Here is a 21,770-nt window from a genome sequence, read left to right as displayed (position 1 = left end):
ATCAATATCAGGTGATCTCTTATCATAACCAAACCCCTTGTTTTCTAATAGTATCTGTCTTGAGAAACTGTAACAGCTTTACTGTCTCTAAGTTTGAAATGATAATCAGTTATTTTCTTTATACTTTATGCTTTTAATTTTCATCATAAATCTTATGTAAATAAAGATAGCTTTAACTATTATTTTACATTAAGTTTAAACTGACCTACAAAGAAATATTCTAGAGAAAAGTGTCACAGAGGTTGTACTTGTAAACATGAACCCAAAGTCTGATTTCTCCCCAGTGCCATCCATCCCAGGTTCCCTGTTGCTTTTTGCATTGATGAGTTTATTATTGGCTTCAAGAGAATGATAAGCGCACATTTTCAGCAAATAACAAAAAAACACACGCAAGATTGGGTTTTAAATGTTTAATTGACAGTACATTGACAATAAATAGACAGCTTTACATGGTCAGAAAACGGGCCTGCTTGGATGGTTTTGCAAAGGTAGTGGAAGATGGTAACCTACGATCAAATAAAACTCCCCTTAATATTAACCAGTTGAAAATTGAAGTAAATGTTGACGTGACCTCCCTTCCCTCTCTGGTTTTTATTTCGCCCCTAACTCTTTTCAACACAAAATGTAAACTAAAAGATAAATTTCCTAATGAGATCTAGCACCAGGAACTCAATATGTATTTACCATTAAAAAAACTAATTCTCACAATTAAATGATTCAAATCCATCCACCTTTTAAGTCCCGTCCAAGCAGATACAATGCGGTAATGTACATGGAACTAATATCATAATTTATAAAACATTATATAGCTCATTTCCAGTATCAATGTATTGAATTGAGGTCTTCAGATTTTCACATAAAGAATTTTTTTTCAGCGTCCTCACCTGCACAAAGGAAAAATAAAATTTCTGAAGCATGTCAAACAAACTACAACAAACACTCTGCATAAAGCATTTTTGGTTCCTGACATAAACAAAAGTTACAATATTGTTTAAGAATTAAAATAAATCAAACTTCAAATTCCTAAATTGTTGATCCAGTTGTACCAATTTTGTAAACATCATAAGATCAGCAACAGGAACTCAAGGTGACCAGAGTTTGGAACTCAAGTTTTGTTATATAAGCATACATGATCACAGCTGACAGTGAGGCCCCTTATTTGGTCATAGGTAACAAAGAAAGCCCTCCCCCCAGTGACCCTAGATGAGCTAACTTTCACACCATTTTGTTGAGAAAGCAAAACACAAGTCACCCTTAGCAACATAACCAGGGTAACACTGGTAGGCCTCATAACCTTTTTTCATCAAAATACTGGCCTACCTGGGGCAACTCATGGTATGAAGAAATCAAAATTAACTCACAAAACCCCACAGTGATCAAATGACTGAAAGGAAGCCAAAGGAAGAAGGATAACTGAGCATTAGAATATGAAAAAAGGCTTAAGTAATCCTGGAGGGACAACTTCATTTCATATAAACACTTGATAAAGTTGCCTCAGAAGGATCTCATAGTGTTGTCTCCAGTACCCAAGACCATATAAATGGGGCCTTGTACTCTCTCCTCCGTAAAGGCTCCCAATGGGAAATTGAATATACTATGAACTACCAGCCTAAGGTCAAAGCAACACAAGATAGGCCTATGCAGAGGAGAGAGGGCCTTGTATGCCATTATATTTAAAGAAAAGTCTTACAATACTAGACGGCAAACCATGGGTAAAATGTAGACTGCAGGCTTTTTAAGAATATCATATTCCCATTTTCATTTATAGAGAGATCGAGCTAACCATACACTGGCTAATCTGAGCCGTATACTTCAGGCTAACAGGAGAACTAAACTCTCTATAAAGGAAATGGGAATACAATATTCTAAAAAAGTCTGCAGTCTTCATTTTTATCCTCTGTCTGCATTTTAACCACCGTTGTGCAGTAGGAAGGCTTTAAGTCTTATTTAAATAATTAAACTTAGGTTCTTGTTTGTGAAAATTCTCATTTCCGTCATTGTGGATAATATTTCTGTTTGCTAGGCCTGTTGCAGAAACTGTGGAAAGGTTTTAGTTTTCTGAAAGAACACTCCGAGCTCGAGATCGCAGATATTTCATACTCAAATGGACTGATCATTTTTACTGCTCATTCTTCAAAATCATCTTCAATTACAATGTTTTCCTATACATATAAACTATTCTGTGACCAAGTTACACGTTTCTTTAGGCTACTGATCACGTAAAAAACGTAATTTTACAGGGCGAACAGTCAAAATTTTGCCCCACATATTTCCACCGCAGAGCGATGACTGTAACTCTTTAAATGCACTTTATGCGAGATTTTTCGGTCATAATTACAATCTACTTACCTCTCAAGAAAGAAAAATGATAGTTACTCCTTGAGATCCAAATACAGTACCATTTGAAGCTGGAATGATTGGAGAAATCCTCCTCAAAAAATTGTATCAGCGAGAGGCGACGACGTCATTTTCGAAAATTTTGTGCATTTGCGCGCTTCTTTCGCCGTGACGTCATAATGGCCATGATCATAGGGTCAGCCAAATCTGACGTGTTCACCTCTCCCTCCTGGTTTGAACCAAAACACATCCAAAGGTCAGCGGTTTTCAGGAAAGGTGTATGCATTTGGTTCGGCATTGCGGCACATGAAAAGTTCGACGTCTGAATCAAAGCCTTTCCAAAGCCGAAATTCCCGGCTGAGCTAGGCGGGAAGAACGGCTGAGCCGCTCCAAATTCAAATAGCCGTTCTTAACTGATTCAGACGCCGAACTTTTTTTATGTACTTAATTCATCGTATTAGGTTCGGCTCATGAAAAGTTCGGCCTCTGAACTGGGTCTAACTTTTTGCATCTAAAATATCAAGTCGAATTAAGGGGTGACTTTGCTATTAACCTCTGTCGCGTAATCTATGTTTGAGTTGTGTAATGTTTTCTTCAAATGCAGCCGCTTAAAAATTTTGAAGAGTTGGTTCTCAGGAGTTGAGAGGCTTCGCATTTGATAAACAATAATGCACGGTTTGTTCACATTTACTCTTGGTTGAAAGACTGTTGAATGTGCCTTTTTCTTATTTCTAGCTTTTAATCATTTCTTTTCCGTTGTTCTAGCTTTTTGATTCTGTGGAGTTTGGTTTTATTCCGCTCTACTCGCCTGCAGTGAAACTTAATAGCGGGTAAGAAATTTCACCGCTAGTTTTGTCTTCAACAATTTTGTGCATTTCAGCAATGCGAGCTTGTATGTTGGTGTGACTATTTTTCTGAAAAGAACCCACCTTACCTGCACAGCAGCCCAAAATCATTACCGCTTATGCTAGCCACTATGTTTAATGCGACTTGACATTTTTCAGTCTGTGTGGCTACGTTTTTGTTTACTTTCTATTAAAAATCACTTAAAGACACTGTGTAAATGAAAACGCATTTACAAGATCTGAGTTTCTTTTCTTCTTGTCAGTGTATCCAGGCGTCACTTTATCAATGCCTTGTCTCTCAAAATGTTTTGCACAGCCGGAGATTTGCAATATTTACACAACAATAGTTCATTTCTTTTTTTCGGGTCCTGTGTTCCCTGTGCGAGCCCTTGTCGGGTAAATAAGTAAAATGGGTAAGTAGTAATAGACGCTCATATGAGTGGTAACCAATCAGGAGCCGAGAAAGACAATAGGCTATTGTTTGGAGAACAATGGATGCTATTGTTTTCCAAATCCAAGATGGCCGCCACAAATTTCAGCCAATCAGGAGCCAAATTAAGAATTCAAGATGGCGGCGCCCACGAAAGTTGGCCATGTTGGAAAACAGCCCACCAGCCTCGACGGAGGACTGGGATCGGTCTCACGGATTTCCATGGCGACACAAATCACGCCAGGGTCACGCAAAAAATGTCATGCAACTTCAAAATCGATACTTACAGTGTCCTGTGGTCCTAAACGACAGAGGTCCGTCCGACAAGTGGCCATGATGAAGACTGAGAGACTTGGGTCCGAGTCTAGCCTATATAGGGGTGGTGCAAAGCATCATGGGACAATGACATCACCGGTATCCAATCAGAGGAAAGAAATCAGAATGAATTAAAAACAGTGGCTTCCCCAGTCCCCCTCTCTTAAGGAGAGCACTAAACCCCGAGCGTGTCGATAAGTGGGGCACTCCCCGAGGATTGGTTACCCCGGCTCGTGGAGGAAATCCCGGACCGATCGGCACTCCCGGGGTGGGTATCATCGAGGCGCCACCTCGACTCTTTGTGGCCAGGAACTATCTATCAAAAACTATGTACAAAAACACAAAGTCCCAACCCTTCCCTAATCGAACCTTGTCCCGCGGGCTAAGCGATCCGTCCAAAGACGCGCCAGTTCGCTAGGGGTAAAACTATTTACAAGTTGCCGGGGTGTTGCCGGACTTTGAAAAACAAAACTATTTACAATTCGAACAAGGTTTCAGCATTTTCCATATCTACATCATTGAACCCAGATGGTCTGTATCCATAAGGATAGGACTTGAAGGTGTCCGGATCGACCACACGTTTGTCAAACACCAATCCATATCTTTTGGTACGTGGACCCACTTTGAGCTGTTTGGTGACCGGATGTCTGGTGAAGAAATTGGGATTGACGACGTTGATGTTTCTGCGTTCGTCAAGAGGATCCGTCAATTCATCCAGAAGGTTCTGGCGCATGATGTTGTAGTTAAGTTTTTGTTGACCACGAACATTGAGGGTGAAGCCACGTACTTTGCAGCACACTTTACCGTGTTTGGTCTTGTATCCATAATTCTTTGGTCCTGCTGAGGTGAAATCGATGATGTAATCTCCATCGTCCAATTCGTTGGTCATTTCACCCAGAAAGTCTCCCAGAGGAATGTCGGGTTGGCCAGGCTTCCAGGAGAAAATGACAGAGTCCGTGTCGAAGTATAAGACTTGTTGTTGTAGCTGCTCTAGATAAGAGTACAACTTTAAACGGGCCCAACAGGTGAAGGCAGCAATGAAAATGTTGACACGTCCGTTGTCGGGCTGGTTTTCTCTTAGATTCGAATAGACCACTTCCAAGGAATCTTGTGAACAAATGCGGACCGTGTGGATGTCTGTGACGGTGTTTGACACTAGAGCAAAGAGATGAGCGGGTGTGGTGACTGCCTCAGTGGTTTTCTTTTGAAGATTTTCGCCAAACTTGCCCCAGAAACTATTCAACATTAACTTTGCCGTAGCTTTACGTCCTGGATTTTTTCGATGAGGAGAGGATCTAAGGTGATGCCTTCTTTGTCTTGGTAGTCACGGACGTATTGCTGTTTCTGTTCCTCAGTCTGCGCCCATCTAGGATACCCGGCTGATTCCTGTTTTATTTTTAACCACATGTTGACATAGTCAGCAAAGAACCCTTCTTCACGTTGTTCTTCTAAAAAATGCCAGACTTCGTGGATGTGTACGATGCGGTACCCGACCTCTACTGCTTTGACGAGTTCAGGGGTGCACCACGTACCCCTAAGAAGACGTTTCTCTGGAGAGTGAGGACAATGATGCGATTTTTCCAAGAGGTCCTTGGTCATCTCCTCTTCCATGCAGGTTCTGCAAAGAGGTAAAGTCAGTTTACCACGATGTCGGAAGGGCAAGACGGGATGATACAAATGATAGGGAAGAATCACATCTACTTTTGCTCCACCGAAGTACGCATGGATGTCTTGGTTCTCTGGGTTGGTGATGATGATGGGATGACCAATGGGATACTGTTGTGTCTTGTTAACCCACGGGTACAAGGTGGTCACGTCCACGTATTTGATTTGTTCACCCTGGGCCTCGTTGGCCACATGATGGAGGCGAACAACGTTGGTTCGTCTCCCAAAGAAGGCATCTCTTGGATTAAGAGGTTCGACCATCTCGTACGATGCTAAGAACTGTTTGAGATCTTCATTGCTTTTGACTTCACGATCCCAATCACATTCCCACATGATTTGAAGGTTGTACCCGTGCTGGCGCAGAAGACGGTGTTTCTGTTGAATGACTTCATACAATTCTTGGATGGTACGATCAGGATGGAATTTTGAATGTCGGTCGCGATGATGGGGATGACAACGAGGACAACCGTGCCATAGACATCCGTGAAATTCATAGACAATGTGGTTCTGTACGTCGAGGCCATCTACAAGAAAGTGGAGCACTCTCTGTTCGCCGCCATTGCTCGCATGTCGAATGCGGTCTGCTTGAGGCACGTCGTTGGGGGAAGAGGGACTGTCACGACGAAGAAGGTGTTCCTGCCATGCTAGCCACTTGTACGCTTTAACGGATTGGTTGGAACGAGCTCCTTACCATCCTTGTATGGGTTCTGTGGCCATGCTGTTGGGAGTCAGGAGTTTCTTCCGCCAGAACCGATTGCACGCAGACGCTATGGTTACACACTTCTCGATGGGGTCAAATTCGGCATGTTGCTGGAATTCGTTTCGGAACTTTTGACATCCGGCTTTTAGGAGTTTGACATCTGACTCACAGTAGGTTCTCATTTCTGTTTTAAGATTGAAGATGAAGTTGTTTGTGACCTTCTCTGCATACCACTGCTCAAATTCTGCCTTCTTCTTAGCCGACATGCCATCAGGATCATACATCTCAGCAGGAGGCATGGGTCCTTCGTAGTCTTGATTTTCACGAGTATTGAATTTGTGAGGAAAGAACCCTTTGACTAATTCTTGGATGCCAAAGGTAGAAGGGAAGTTAGTAAGAGGAAAGGGAAGGAAGCAGAGTGAATCTTTGAAGGTCAATCGGTCTGATTTGAAGGACAGCACTTTGGTGCCGACGGTGATCTGATCCGTGACTTCCCGATGCTTCGCGTAGCAATGGTGCAACAGGAACATCCTGTCATATCCTTTGAGGTTATGAAAGACAGCAATTACGCTCCGATCGTCCCCGTCTTGATCAACAGCCAAAGATTCCAACCATTGAAAGAAAGTCTCTGCACAGTCTGCACCATAGAAGGATTCTGTGTGGTCCTCTTCGTCGCTCTCGGCGCTAAGCAAGATGGGAGTTTGCACTCCCTCGTCGTCCACGGTCGCTTCATAGTCACAACAGACTTGGAGGGGTGGATCTCTCTCTACCCACACTCTGGTATCTGGATCTTCGGGATCGGGTTCTTCAAAAGGACGCGTCCCCACTTCGTCGCGCGGCACCCGTTTCGTCTTGGGATCATCCTCTGCTTCCGGAATGGTCTGGATGTAACATTGGTGAGAAGCGACGTGCACTTGTTGTTCACAAATGGAGCATTCTCCCCATCCGCACTTGCGTTGTTTAGGTTTACTTCTAGATTTACCTGCATTCTCGACTTCATACGTCTTGCAACACTCGAGGCATTTTTTGTAGGTGAGACAGATGGAAGGAATATTTTTACCGCGACGATGAAGATGGTAAGAGTAACAGTCCTCACCAACAAAGGATCGATGACACAGACGATAAAGAAAAGAGGGTGAAGGAAACTGACCCGGACCCAATGGTCGTTTAGCCTCTGTGAAATCCGGGCAGTCCTTTCGATGACAAGATGGACACCATTTACCATCGCAGGGATGAGTTTCATGATCATCGTGATCGCACCCCCGATTACACTCATCACAGAAGTAACTCTTGGACAGAAAACCCGAGAACGAGTTACACCCATCGTAATGGTCATCTTCTTTTGACTTTGATTTGGTAGCCAGGGAGAACCGCTTGGAACTTTTGTACTTCGGAGATGCCACATGGTCCCTCGTGTACCCCAGCTAGACGATGGAGGGCTTGGGCTTCCCGCTGCTGGACAGGATAACCCTGTTTGAGATTGTGGTAATGACGATCCCTGGTATTACCGTTTGCATCGATCAAGGCTTTCATGGTCACGATGGCCCGAGCACAACACAACTCGTCCTTGTTCTTGATGGTGATGCGGGAGTGTTTGACGATTCCACGGACAACTGCACTGCTCGGTTTGTAGCGTTTGCCATGTCCACTCCCAGGACTAGGCGTATGGATGAAAGTGGTCTCCACCGTGAATGAGTCGTCAGGGGTGAATTCCTGGTTTGAGTTTAACTTCTGCGCCAGGGCTTGGAGATACGTGTCTAAGCGCTCTGACCCGTCCTCAAATTCCCTCACGGTGAAGGTGGTGGACTGGAACGCATGGTTGAAAGCATCTGATTGCATTACGAAATGCAGTGTGGAGTGAGGAGTGAGGGTGGCGTCCGCCTCGAGTTGCCGTGTGATGGTGCGACGAAAGGCCTCGGTGACTTCACGCCCCAAGTCATCACGGAGTGTGGCATCCCTGTGTTGCTGGATGCGTGCCTCAAAACGCTGTTTATTGAGAACGTTCCTCCAGTTTCGTCTAGCACTCACTGGGCGAAGCTGGAAGTCCAACAATGGTGTGGCACCTCCTCCAATCATTATCTCATCCTGAGAGTCATCGTCACTTTTTTCAAAGGGTCGCTTGTTTGAATAATATTCGTCCATGAGGACATCATTAGACGGGTCAAAGATCCACTGATCGTCATCTTGTCTCTTGTTGGAGTAATGTTCGTCCATGAGGACATCATTAGACGGGTCAAAAACCCACTGATCGTCATCGTTATCCAAGTAGGCATCGTCGAAGGGTCGTTTAGTTGCTAAGGGGACTGGCTTACGCCCCAGGGATTTACTTCGACGAGGTGCGATGACCAGGCGAAACGATCGCCGAGGGGATAGAGATCGGCTCCGGCGTAAAACACGCTGATGTGCTGTGAAGTGAACATGACTGTCTCACGACTAGCAATGAAAATGACTCAATGGTACGCATGCACGACTTATCTTACTTAGATGATGTCATATCTGACCAGGCATAACAAAATGTGACCAAATAAGGAAATGAGTATACACCAATCACCACCTAATACTTTTACAAAGTACATGGGAAACACGTTCATCCACATATGTACTATTAAACATGTGAAACTATAGCATGTTGTAAACTTCTGTATCATAAACCCTGGGTACTACATTCAATAATAATTATAATAATGATAATAATAATAATAATAACATTAATATTAAATAAAGAGTAACAAATCCCAGTAACTTACTTGTTTTGCCACGATATCTTCGTGTGACGGTGACCTCATCGGGAACCAATCCTATACTTGCCCCACTCCCTTCTCGGTGGAAGGGCTAAAATAGGGGTAAGGGGGTACTCCCCTTTCCAAAGCATCGTCGGACCGTGACCTCATCGGGAACCAATCCTATACTTACATACATACATACATACTTTACTGTTACCTCCCCAATGGGGCTTTTCAGGAACAATTACTTAAATTACTAAGTTACTAATAACTACACAATCAAAATTAATCAAATTTAAAAAACATTCACAACATTATCTAAACTTTGTAGTCGCGAAAAATACTAAAAATAAATGAAGTTTAAGGAGTATTTACAAAATTACAAAAAGGGGTCTAAATGGTTCCAAAGTCCAGTAGTTCTGTAATAAAATGTTCTTTGTCCTGAGGCTGTTTTAAAAAAAGGTATATCAAGCTTTTGGCCACTCCTAGTTGTACGCTTGGTAACTTGCTCGCGGGTAATGAATTGTGACGTCAGATATTTGGGGGCGTGTCCGGAAACGCATTTAAAAGCTATGGTAGCTTGGCGGTAGTATAGTTGGTCCTTAACGGGTAACCAAGACAAACTTTTTAAGTGGGGAGTTACATGATCGTACTTTCTCGCGCCACTAACGATTCGACATGCGTAGTTCTGCACAGCCTGCACAGCCTGCACAGCATACTTGCCCCACTTCCTTCTCGGTCGAAGGGCTAAAATAGGGGTGAGGGGTACTCCCCGTTCCAAAGCATCGTGGGACGATGACCTCATCGGGAACCAATCCTAGACTTGCCCCACTCCCTTCTCGACCAAGGGGTAAAATAGGGGTAAGGGGTACTCCCACTTAGTCGCATGGCGTGACGAAACGGTTCCCGCTTGGTAGTTCACCGGGAACCAATCAGAGGCGAGCACGCACCACGTGATAATGACATCAGCATAGGGAATGAGATACTTACAGTTGGCTTCCCCAGTCCCCTCCCTTTAAATGAGCAAAACGCTCACAAAAAATATTTCTCAGTAGAGATGAAAAAAGGAAAGGGGTACCCGCGAAAGTCAATAATCACACAGAATTGAAAAAGAAAAAACGAACTATTTCTTAATCACTCGTTTGCATGTTTTGCAATGAAAGTTTTGTTTCAATACCAAAAAGCATGACATTCAGTGATAGGACAATGATGAACAGTGTCATCGGCATGAAAACCGCAACTGGGTAACAATTTCTCTTGGGGAATGATGTGTCTGAGTTTGTCGTATTTAGGACATCCTAAAGTTTCTAGATCGAGACAAGGAATGTTCAGTTTCACCGACAGATCTTTCTCCACATGGCCTCCCTTATATCCCACCATGGTTCTCTCGCCATTACTGCAATCTTTGTACATCGAGTATATGTCCTTGATCAGTTCACTGAGGACTTCAGGTTTTTGGAAATGTTCAGCCTTGAGGGGTTGATAGGTCAATCCATGTATCTTCCTTCTCACAAAATTCACAGTTCGTTTGTCTTTGTCGCTCAAGTTCTTGTACGGTACGGGGATGAAGAAAGCATGGCGCCCGTGTTCTCCGTTCCAAGTGTAATAAGCTAGTTCTCTGACGTGAAATGTCTTGTTGAGAAAGAAACCTTCTAAATCCAAAATGAAGCAGAGTTCATCCTGTAACACCTCCATGTTTAAAAATGAATGAATGTTCACTTGTAAATGGGTCTTTATGAGATAGTTTGACCAATCAAAGCTTGCCACGTCACCTTACTCGTCCCAGATCCAATTCCCTTCAGAGGAGCCTACCAACCCCCATCGTCGCCTTTCCATGACATCATTGATCAATCCTCCGTTCCTCTTCTTTTCCCGCTGATACACGCGTTCTCGTTCCCGTTCTTCAAGAGTTCCATTTCTCATTTTCTCTGCATACTGACGTTCCCTCTCTTGCCGTTCAGCATACTTTCTCTTTCTTTTTTCCTCTCTTTCTTGAATTTCGGCCTTCTTCCTCTCGAAGTCTCTTTGCTGGGGTATGAACAACTCATGGGGTCGTGGATACCCTTCTTAGATGCTATCCCCTTCCATCCAAGCTTTGGCTTTGCCTCGGGGTTCTTGATCCACCCATTGGAAGAAATCGCACCAACGTTTGGGACATTTTAGGTATAATCTCCCTGGATTCTCCTCTGACTGGGACAAGGACATGATCAATGGACGATGGCAGTAACACTTTATGATGTGTCCAGGTTTGGCCAGGTAGAAGTTGTGGAGTTGATGTTTGGCTGACTCTAAGTAATTCTCTACATTGTCTACAGCGCAGCTGACAAAACAATTTTGGACGGGGCACTTGTAGTACTCCCAATGGCCGTACTGAGTGTTGGTCTCTTTCTTTTGTAAATTATCGTCCGGATGCACAGGGCAAGAGTACAGGATCTCCGTGTTCCCTCGGATCGGTGGTGACGGATTTCTGAAGGTTTCTGTAGAGGTTTGAGCAGTACTAGAAGGGTCTTGTTTCCACTGCTGTGCGAGTCCGTCCAAAAAGACGTCAGGGTCAAAGATTTCCCCTTCCTCTAGGACTTGCACTTCCACTATTTCCCCATTCTATACAACAGGCGGAACTTCGTGAAACGTCTTTTCGATGTCTATGGAGTGAAAGGAGAGAAAAATAAAATGTCATAACCCTAAAAGCGTGTTCTCTCTAAGCATGGTTTTGAGTATGTGAGTCACTATGCGCACACGTCTGGGTTTGAGTTCTTGTCGTCTCCAATAATGTCGTCGTTTTTGCTCCTTCTTTTGTTCTCTTCGTTTCAGTGGAAAAGGTGTGTTTCGTTTTGCACAATCTTCCTCCAAAGTTAAATCCAAGAAATGTGTTTTTTTCGACAGATTCCCATTTGTGTAAAGGTTTCTGACTTCCACTTTGAATAGGAAGGGCACATTCCTTGATGACGAAGAAGATTGTTTCTTTAAAATACCCTTTAAGGGTGTGTCTTTCTTTAACCATTTATCCAAAGTGCGTTGACTCGTACCTTCGGGTTCCTGCTTGATCTTCTTGGTCTTTGGTTTCTTTTCTACTTCCTCTTTCTTGACTACCCTCTTTCTCGTTTTGTTGGAAATCGGATAAGTAGCTGGTGAATATGGATTGTAAGAGTAATCTATCGTGGCGTCTTCTTCTTTCTCTTGTTTTGGTAAGCACACACTTCCTTCACTCAACATGTAGCGAGTAGGAGATTCGTCTTCCATGTTTCTGGCAAGCTCGACTGACATAAGTTGTTCTGGCACTACTGTCAACTTGCGAATGATGTCAAATGAGGGGTGAACGACTTTTACCAGTGAGACAAACCAATCAGCGAATGCCACGTATCATGACGTGATTTCGAATCTGACCAATCACATCACCTCATCGGACCATATTAGGAAGGGTGGCGTGATCCGACCTTTGACTTTCACGTGATGAGGGTGTGCGGTGTGATCTGTGCTCTGACTTTCACGTGATTCAGTACTTTTACCTTTGACGTCATTTGCAGATCTGACCAATCACAACACTTCTGAATTGTATAAAAAGTTACTGCTGTGGTTTCTCATTAACTGATCATTATCCAGACTAACCAGTCCAAAAAATCTGGTTTCTTCACAATGCCATATTGAACTCGCCTGGACTTGCCCCATTGTTTTGATTGTTTTAAACACTAACTTTGAACACGGATTGGTTATTTAAGAATCTATTATGTTTTCAAAATAAAAGCGCGCTTCCATTCAGTCAAGTCATTCTTGTCACAAACTCGAGTAAATAATATTTTTGAGCGGATAGCTTCCAAACATGCAAGTCGAATCTACATCTAAACCTATGTTAACCGTGGACGAAGTTGAGCGGATCCAACGCAAGAAAGTAGCCACGATCATCGGTCATGCTTTCCAACTTACCTATGCCGCGTTTTATGACAAGCTCATTCATCAAGAGAAAGTAAATCGATGTTATGGCTGCGCTATTCATCACCCAAGCCAAAGGGAACACTCTGCCTGATGATGGATAATGAAGACGCGTGGTACTATTATCATGATGAAACCCGTGAGCAAATAGATCTTGATATCGTGATGAAGACTGTGAAAAGTGTTTGCAACACTCTGGGGTTGAAGCTTGGCCAGACATGAGAAAGTCATCTGACGGAGTTGCCTAAGTTGCCTTGGACCACAATCTTTCTCACTTCTTTGGAACTCGAACATTATGATCAAGACATGAAAAAAACGCGTATTGTATGCTCTTTATTACGGTCCTCGTGGCCTCAAAACGAGCAACTTCAGTAGTGTGGAAATCCACAGAGATGATGACGCTAAAGAATTTACAAACGTTGAGCCGGGAACCCATTTGTTTTGGACAACAATCGGTCAATTGGACTCTGAGCAAACTGAACAGGAAAGTTAGTTTTGATGTGTGCCGTGATTACAAAGGTATGTGTGAAAAAATGAAAGATCTAGCTATTTCACTCGATCAGGAGGTCACTCGGTGGAAGGATCGTTTCTTCTTCGATGCCATGGACGCCGAGGAAGAAGATCTTTGTGAGGACTGTAAAGAAAGCATGAGGGTTGCTTTTTATGTAAATAATGATAGGAACGATGCCTTGAACTGGCGACTTGGCCAAGGGAACTGTGTGTGGCGTAACTGTAGATATTACAAGCAAGATTGTATGGATTCCGAAACTATGTAAAATTATCTATAAGAAAGCGTAACGAGTCAATAAAGCAATCATTTTGAATCACCATGCCTGACGGTCAGTATTGGTCTAGTCGACTTTATTGGTCGAAGATATGCGAAAGATGCGAGCGTATCGTTAACAAATACGGAAAGGATATAGTCCTTCCTACAGATCCCGTTGACGATCACTTGAGAGAATTCGAAGTCGTTGATGTGAGTAAAAACGTATTTCGTTTCGTGGTCTTTATCTTGTGGTTGAAACAGCAATCTCAGTCATTCGAGTGGTTTCTGACCATTCGTGAACGTTACCCAGACCTCTGGAGGCAATGTCTTTACAGACTGGCGGAGCCATGAAGAGTAAAAAGAAAACGAAGAATCCCTATGCGACTCTGTTGACGACCTATCGAGATCCGACCTCTCCTGGTAGTCTGGGGGGTGTGGCTCGTTTCGCACGAGCTCAAAAATTACCCGTCAGAAAAGTTCGAGAGACATTGGAGCGCGATTTGGGTTATACCTTGCAAAAACCCCGAAGACGACATTTTCCGACCCTCCCCGTGATGGTGTTTGGTATCGACGAACAATGGGTAGCAGATCTGATCGAAGTGATCAACATTGCCAAATCCAATCGTGGTTACAGATATCTGTTGACAGTGGTCGACGTGTTTTCCAAGTACGCCTGGGTGGAGCCCGTCAAGTCCAAGAGTAGACAAGACGTGACGACTGCTTTCGAGAAGATTTTGAAACGAAGTCAAGGTCGACAACCTCAGAATCTTCAAACGGACGACGGCAACGAATTTTACAACAAACACTTCCAAGCCTTGATCAAACGGAAAAACATTCATCATTTCTCTACCAGTGGAGACACCAAAGCCAGCGTCGTGGAACGATTCAATCGTACCTTGAAAGAAAGAAGATGTCGATATTTTACCATCAAGAATACGTTGATGTTCTGACCCGTGTTGCAGGACTTGGTCGTGGGCTACAATCGATCGTATCATCGCAGCATCAAGATGGCCCCCGACAAAGTGACTGCAAGTAATCAAGAAGAAGTGTGGAACAACTTGTACGCCAAACGTTTGAACGCCAAGCATCTCAAGCCAAAGTTTAAAGTAAATGATCGCGTGAGACTCAATAAGAAGTTTAGAACCTTTAAGAAAGGTTACCTACCAGGCTGGACGGAAGAAGTGTTTATAGTATCCAGAGTCATCCCTGGAAGTGTGGTCACTTACAAAATCAAAGAGATGGATGACACACCTTTGGAAAGTACCTTTTATTCTCAAGACTTACAGAAAGTCACCGTATCGGACGACGATTTGTATCGCATCGAAAAAGTGCTCAAACGAAAAGGAAATAAATTGCTTGTACGTTGGAAAGGTTGGTCAGATAAATACGACAGTTGGATTGACAAGAAGGACGTGAAAAAGCTTCGAGGATGAATGAGGAGTTTTACATCACCTTGCCTAGTCACAGCAACCGCGCAGAGTTTCCACAGAACCAAAGCAATCATTTCAAGATTCGATTACCCCACCCCATCAGGCTGCAAAGGTCGAGTTGGAAAGTGGGATTGATTAGCATCTCGTTACCAGAAGTGAAAGTGTTGTTGGTCAACGGTACCGACATCCTGTTTACCATGGACTGGATCATGAAATACCCTTCTGGTGCGTTAAAGTTTGGTAGCGCTCACTATGACCCTAACGATCTCCGAACCGTGGTTGAGTATATTGATGGCGTTGGTTTCATGAAAAGTATGGTGACATTTTTCGAGCAGCGTTGCATCTTGAATTACCAGGGACCCCATCTCGGTAGCAGCTATACAGCATCCGATGGAAAGAGAATGTACGTGAAATTTCGTTGGGATGGAGACGATCTGCTGACGGATAACAAAGCGACACACGTACTCTCCAGTGACTCACCAGCATTGAAGATCAATAAGATGTTGGCCTTAAAGACGGGATGGTTGAAGGAGAGAAGCCCTGAAAATTATGACTTAGGACCCAATTTACGTCAAGAGTTTTTTACAGACACGGTACCCAACTTAGAAACGATGACACACGATCTGAAAAACGACAGGGGTGATCCTCTGTTTTGGCTGATAGCAGAAGACCTTTTTCATCTGAGCGTTACTTGCGATTGGCGCTTCACGAATCTCAACAAAGCCTTTCAAAACGTGGTGGGTTCGACATCACGTTCCTTGTTCATCTATTCCGACGTGGGAGGAAGTTCAATGGTTGGAAATCAAGTCACGGATCTATTAAGAGAGGTCAATTACCGACGCACAGGGGATGGAAGTCACTATTTTGAACCGCTCCACGTTCAATATATTCCGTTGCGCAAGGCCCAGTTGGACATTATTGAGACGCAAGTGTCGGAGACAACAGGTGAACTGACCGAATTTGGTGAAGGAAATACGATTCTCACCCTTCACCTCAAACGAGCATGAAAGGTGGAAGTTTAACGCGATTCAAACCTGACCCACAAGACGGAGGTGGCTTTGTTCAAGAATTGCTGAAGGCGAATGTCAGAGTCGCGGCGTTCGAGATCGCATTCAAAAGGCGAAAGAGGGTGCAACACGGAGCGCTAAACAAGCAGTGAAACGTAAAGCTTACGAAGTCCTAGATAGAAACATCAAGCGGAAATTCAACGACATCTTCGGCGACTAATGAATCCCATCTACTCCAGAAGCTCGAGACTCGTCAAATCTAGAAAAGGGTTGTCAACGTCATGTCGTGAAGGGTTCTCAAAAAGCTCCAAACGTCAACGAAAGGTACAAAAAGGCGGATGGATTGGCCCTGCGGTCAGTAAACCTGTTGGCTACGATTCGGATCACATCTTAGCGAGAAGACAAAGAAGAAGAAGAAGAAAATGACGGATACCTTGATGGACGGTGGGTTGTTACATCCGGGTTCCAAATCAGCCCTGAATCCTCAACTGAACCTGTTCACCGTTCCACCCACTGATCTCAGCATGTCCAGTTATCGCATCGTACCCATTCAGACCTACACGACAGGCATCAACCCCGAGGAATTCCAAGTGGATCCTCAAGAAGATTACGTAGACCTCAATCGAAGTTTCTTTGAGATTGAGTTGGCATTCAAACTGGCGAATGGTGATAACGTTGTGGAGGCCACGAGACTCTGGCCCACGAACAATTTGGTCCACATTTTGTTCAAACAGATCAGTGTGAGACTCAATGGTACCTTGATCAGTCCTCAGACCGACACCTATCATTACAAAGCATACCTGGAAACATTGCTCAACTACAACAGAGATGATGGAGAAACCGTGCTAAAACCTCAAGGTTGCTACAATGCCCTGGACTTTCCGGCGCAATTGACTGTGCACAACACAAACACGGAAGGAGATGGGCATGAGGCTTTCCAAGCATTGTCCTCCAACCAACAAGCTTCAGTGCAACTCATGAAAGCAGAACAAGGCAATTACACGGATGGAAAACGACACGTGCTAAGGTTCACACCCCACATCGAGGTGTTCCACTTAAACAAATTGCTGGTACCTGGTGTGCAGATTGGAATCCAGATGTACTTCAATTCTCCCAATTTGTTCTTGAATGGTGTGAACGTAGCTGGAAGATTGACACACGAAGAGGTGAAAGTGAGAATGCACCTGTGTCAAGTAAGGCTCAACCTCAGTGTCTACCGAGAGTTGATAACGAAAATGAACGTCAACAGAACCATAGTGGCTTACCCGACCGTAAGAAGTGAGATTAGGACCTTCAACATGCAAGGGAACCAGCAAAGATACGAGTGCAACAATTTATTTCAAGGCAGAATTCCTAACAGAGTCATCGTTGGACTCGTGCTTTCAGAAGCCTTCAATGGTGCTGTGGCACGTGACCCATTCTGTTTTCAAAAGTTTGGTGTGAGTAACATCAGGCAACTGGTCAGAGGAGAAGAGTACCCTTACGAGACCCTGGAACTAGTGCACAACGACGGTACCCAAGATCTGAGAGGTTACTATCGGTTCTTACAAGCCACAGGATGTTTGTGCAAACATCAAGGTAACATGGTCAGAAGGGAAGACTGGGGTCAAGGCAAGAATTGCACACTGTTTGTATTTGACAATGTAGCCAACGGATGTTTGGACAGTCCGGTGTTGAACCCCAAACAGTCAGGAGAGTTACAGATTGGGCTGAACTTCGGTGTCCCACCAGGTAACAACTCACAGTCATCTTGTACGGAGAGTTTGAGGACCTCTTGGAAATAGACAAGAACAAAGCCGTGTTGTACGACATTTACCAACGCTAATGGAGAAAGTACCCCTGAATAACGTACAACTGGATCATTTGGCGACAGCGGATGCCATCTTGAAACCCTACTTTTACGGGACGGTGGCTTGCGATCGATTACCACGTCGACCGATCAAGAAAGAACCTCGTGGGTACATTGTAAACACAGATCCACATGATAGACCGGGCCGACACTGGCTGGCGCTTTGGACCCATAGTGGGAATGTGTGCGAGGTGCTGGACAGCCACGCCCTACCTTTGGAGTCTTACGGGACAACAGAGCCCCTGCAAGACTGGTTAGAAAGTCAATGGAAATATGTGATTTACAATGGACAGTCTCTGCAATCGATTTGCAGTAAAAGGTCTGGTGATTATGCCTTGTTCTATTTAAAAGACAGAGCGAGAGGTCAAAGCATGAACGAGTTCTTGAGGCGTTTCTCGAAACATGATTATGTAGACAATGATCACAAAGTAGGCCAGATGTTAAAGAAGTTGGTCGAGAAAGAGTTAGAATGGGATAAAGTGTGTAAAGTGAAACATCACCAAGACACTTCTCGTTGCGGTGTGAGACATTTAGTGTAATGATTGTTGGTTTGACATTAAAATACGATTGAAAACGTGTTCTGTGTGATGATCTTGTAGTAAAATGGTTAGTATTCTCGACTGTCACTTGATTCCTCGCAGGGTCAATTTTTCCGTATGGTAACAAAAGCTGCATGCCCATGCCCCTTTGGTCATTTGGACTCATGGAACGACGCAAGGCTTTTCGATTTCATGCCCCTTCCAGTCTGTTGGTGGTGGGTCCTTCAGGGTGTGGCAAGACGGTGTTCACCACCAAACTTTTACTGAACAACCTCGATTTGTTTCATACCCCACCCTCCCAAATGCATTATTGCTACGGGGTGTGGCAAGACGGGTTTCAACCCATGAAAAAACAGGGGATCAAGTTTCACGAAGGCGTTCCTGACACAGATCAGTTGAAAACGTGGTTCCCTAAAGGCGGATTACTCGTACTGGACGATCTAATGGCTGAAGGAGGAAACGATAAACGGGTGTTAGATCTGTTCACCAAACATTCTCACCATCAGAACGTCACAGTGCTCTACTTGTGCCAAGACATGTTTCCGCCAGGGAAATATGCCATGAGTATTTTCAGAAACGCCCACTACATCGTTGCCTTCAAGAATCCACGAGATCAATTAGGCATGAGAAATTTATTGTTACAGGCGTTTCCCACTCAATGGCAAGTTTTACAAGACACGTTTCAACGTTTCACAGAACGTCCGTTCGGATACATGGTCTTGGATTTACATCCTGGCAGTTTGGACGATCAAAGGATTCTCAGCCACCTTTTAAAGGACGAAGGATGTATGCGATGTCACAAATTCATCGAGACATCGTGATGAGTCCTTCCCAAGATTCAATCACTACCGTATCTCTAATGAACGGATTCACGAAAAGCGCCCAGTTGGTAAACAAAGATTTGCTGTACCGATTGGATGGGTTGTTTTCCTTTTACCACCGTCAGTGGTGGTGTCATCGCCAGATGTTTTACCACTTTAAGTGGTGCCACGGTTGTTTGAACGCTTTGGCATTGATCATCGTGGCAGCAGGCATCGTCGTAAGATCCGTCTTGGAAAATAGTTTCCTGATTGCCTGTTTATCCGCCGCTGGAACTGTGATTAAGGGGTGGAACGACTTCAAAAAGTTTTCGTTCAAAATCGACATGTGTCGCTTTGCCTACACCACTTACGACAAAGCTTTGATCGAATTGAGAGCCTACGTGCGAGGACTTCCGATGGAGGAGTTTGACGGATTCTTGATCAAGATGCAAACCTTGGATGACACAATCACTGATTTCACACCCCCTGTATCTGACAAGGGCGTGCAAGAGTACGAACAACGATTTCGCTACGACCACGTCGATAAAAGCGGGAGCACTGACGTGTGAGTGGTAGTATGTGTCATGAAGAGCAAACGAACAGTTCGTAGAAAACCAAGGAGACGAGGGAAGGTACAAAAAGGGGGATTGTTACCATTGGCAGCTCTCATTCCAGCTTTAGTAGCAGCAGGCAAGGCGGCGGCTCTAGGAGGAATCTCTGATGCAGCTGGTTACGGTGTGAAAAAAGGTTTGGAAGCTGCTTCGCGTAAACGTCAACGATGAAAAATAAAGACCAAGAAAAGAAGTAAACAGCGAGGTGGAGCACTGGCACGACGTAAACATCGATTGGTAGACAAGATTGCCGAAGGAGCCAGTATGTTCTTATTGGGACCCTCACCTACCTTTGCTACGCTGGCATTGAAATTAGCGGGTCAGGCAGCAAAAGGAATCAGAGACAATGTGAATCACTATAACAAGAGACAAGTGGTGGTGCACTGTTTACTGTTCTCAAGAATGCAGCCAAGATCGGGTACAAGCTCGGAAAGGACAAACGGTATAAGAGAATGGGTGTAAAGGGTGTCACAGGCAGTTACAACAGACGTCCTGCACCTTGGGAAGTATGATTCGATTACGCAGACAACGCCCTTTCTTGGAGGCTATTCTCAAAGAAGCTAATCGGAACAGGAGACAGGAGATGTTAGAACATGCTAATGCAGATCAAATCAACGCCGTGAGCGAAATGGTTCTCAATCTACAACGAAACAGAATTCCCGTTCACCCAATCACTATGGCGAAACCGCATCGCTATAAGACAACGCTACGCGAGGTGGGGAAACGCAGAAACTCAGTCAAGAGGCGAAGAGAACATCTCAAAGAACAAAAAGGTAGCGGGTTTTGGCAAGGTTTGAACGGCGTGTTCCAAGCATGTCGATGTTAAACACCCGAGATGCCCACGGTTATCCACTGCAAGGTTACGACTTCGTCCCCAAACCCAAAGACACCTTGAGCGAATTGGTCAAGTTATTACAACAAGCCAACGAAAGAGTGGAACAATTGAAAGACAATGTGCAGTATTGGAAGAGGAGGTACGAAAACCTCAATCAAGAGTATTTAGCTTTTAAGTTTGAGGACTTGTGTGAAAGGTGTCATACTATCAGAGACACCACAGCACCCGGAGATACTATTACTCTGTGTACGAATTGCAGTCGAGATAAAGACGCAACAGCCCATTTGACGCTCAAACTCGAGAAGAAAGAGACTGAACTCCGTTACTGGCAAGACAGCTACGAAACGCTACTCCAACAACATTTCGAGGATGACAGAAGAGGTCATGATGGTATCCACGAAAGAACTTGACCAATTGGTTCAGTATTACAAAGGGGAAATCACCGACAATGCCTTGTTGAACAAAGCGGGACGTTTGGCCGCCGAAAGTCACGTGATTCCAGATTCGATTTGCCATCAAGGAAATTAAACCTCTAGCGCGTCAAAGAGGTCGTTTAACCAAACGTATCAGACATATTGGTCCTTTGTCGAGCAATAGTGCTGATGTCGGCGAAGAGGAAGATGAGGAGGGAGGAGCCCTGGTGAAAGGTCCGTTGGAAACCATGTTCAAACAATTGGTTAAGAACGCTTCTCTAGGTACGAAGACACCGAAGATCAAGGAAGAAGCTACACCGTCTACGTCAGGTGTTAAAAAGAGGCCACCCGCTTCTAAAACATCCATTCCTCCGCCTGACTCGGAACTGGGAACGCTCCTAAGAAAAGCTGACGTTCTCCTGGGTAAAGACGAGCGCAAAGGCAAGGGCAAACGTAAAAACGAGGCCGAACGTTTAAAAGCTACAAGTGGTTGGGAAGACTGGGCCAAAGGAAAGAAACTGAGAAGAAATCTAAAACACGATTATGACTCGTACTAGCAAGACCCGACGTAGTACACG

At 44.3% G+C, this 21,770-nt stretch overlaps 2 protein-coding genes and 1 pseudogene across 2 annotated transcripts; all 3 read left to right on the top strand.

The window, feature by feature from the left end:
- Window positions 1-14,715: 14,715 nt before the first annotated feature.
- On the top strand, window positions 14,716-15,141 carry LOC149102126 (uncharacterized). The gene has a single exon (XM_089275285.1). It carries the CDS (start codon window positions 14,716-14,718, stop codon window positions 15,139-15,141), a length of 426 nt encoding a protein of 141 aa, XP_089131411.1.
- Window positions 15,142-16,564: 1,423 nt separating this feature from the next.
- On the top strand, window positions 16,565-18,187 carry LOC149102125 (uncharacterized protein F54H12.2-like; annotated as a pseudogene).
- Window positions 18,188-18,667: 480 nt separating this feature from the next.
- Window positions 18,668-19,385, top strand: LOC149102124 (uncharacterized). The gene has a single exon (XM_089275304.1). It carries the CDS (start codon window positions 18,668-18,670, stop codon window positions 19,352-19,354), a length of 687 nt encoding a protein of 228 aa, XP_089131430.1. The 3' UTR covers window positions 19,355-19,385.
- Window positions 19,386-21,770: the final 2,385 nt, after the last annotated feature.

The sequence above is a fragment of the Orbicella faveolata genome, unplaced genomic scaffold, assembly GCF_042242905.1.
Source record: "Orbicella faveolata isolate gen_17 unplaced genomic scaffold, um_ofav_v1 contig_36, whole genome shotgun sequence".
Taxonomy (NCBI): domain Eukaryota; kingdom Metazoa; phylum Cnidaria; class Anthozoa; order Scleractinia; family Merulinidae; genus Orbicella; species Orbicella faveolata.
Note: the sequence above shows the minus strand (reverse complement) of the source record. Positions and strands in the feature narration are given on the sequence as shown.

Excerpts from the sequence above, each read along its gene's own strand:
- LOC149102126 (XM_089275285.1), top strand. The coding sequence starts at position 14,716 with ATGGCCCCCGACAAAGTGACTGCAAGTAATCAAGAAGAAGTGTGGAAC.
- LOC149102124 (XM_089275304.1), top strand. The coding sequence starts at position 18,668 with ATGCCCATGCCCCTTTGGTCATTTGGACTCATGGAACGACGCAAGGCT.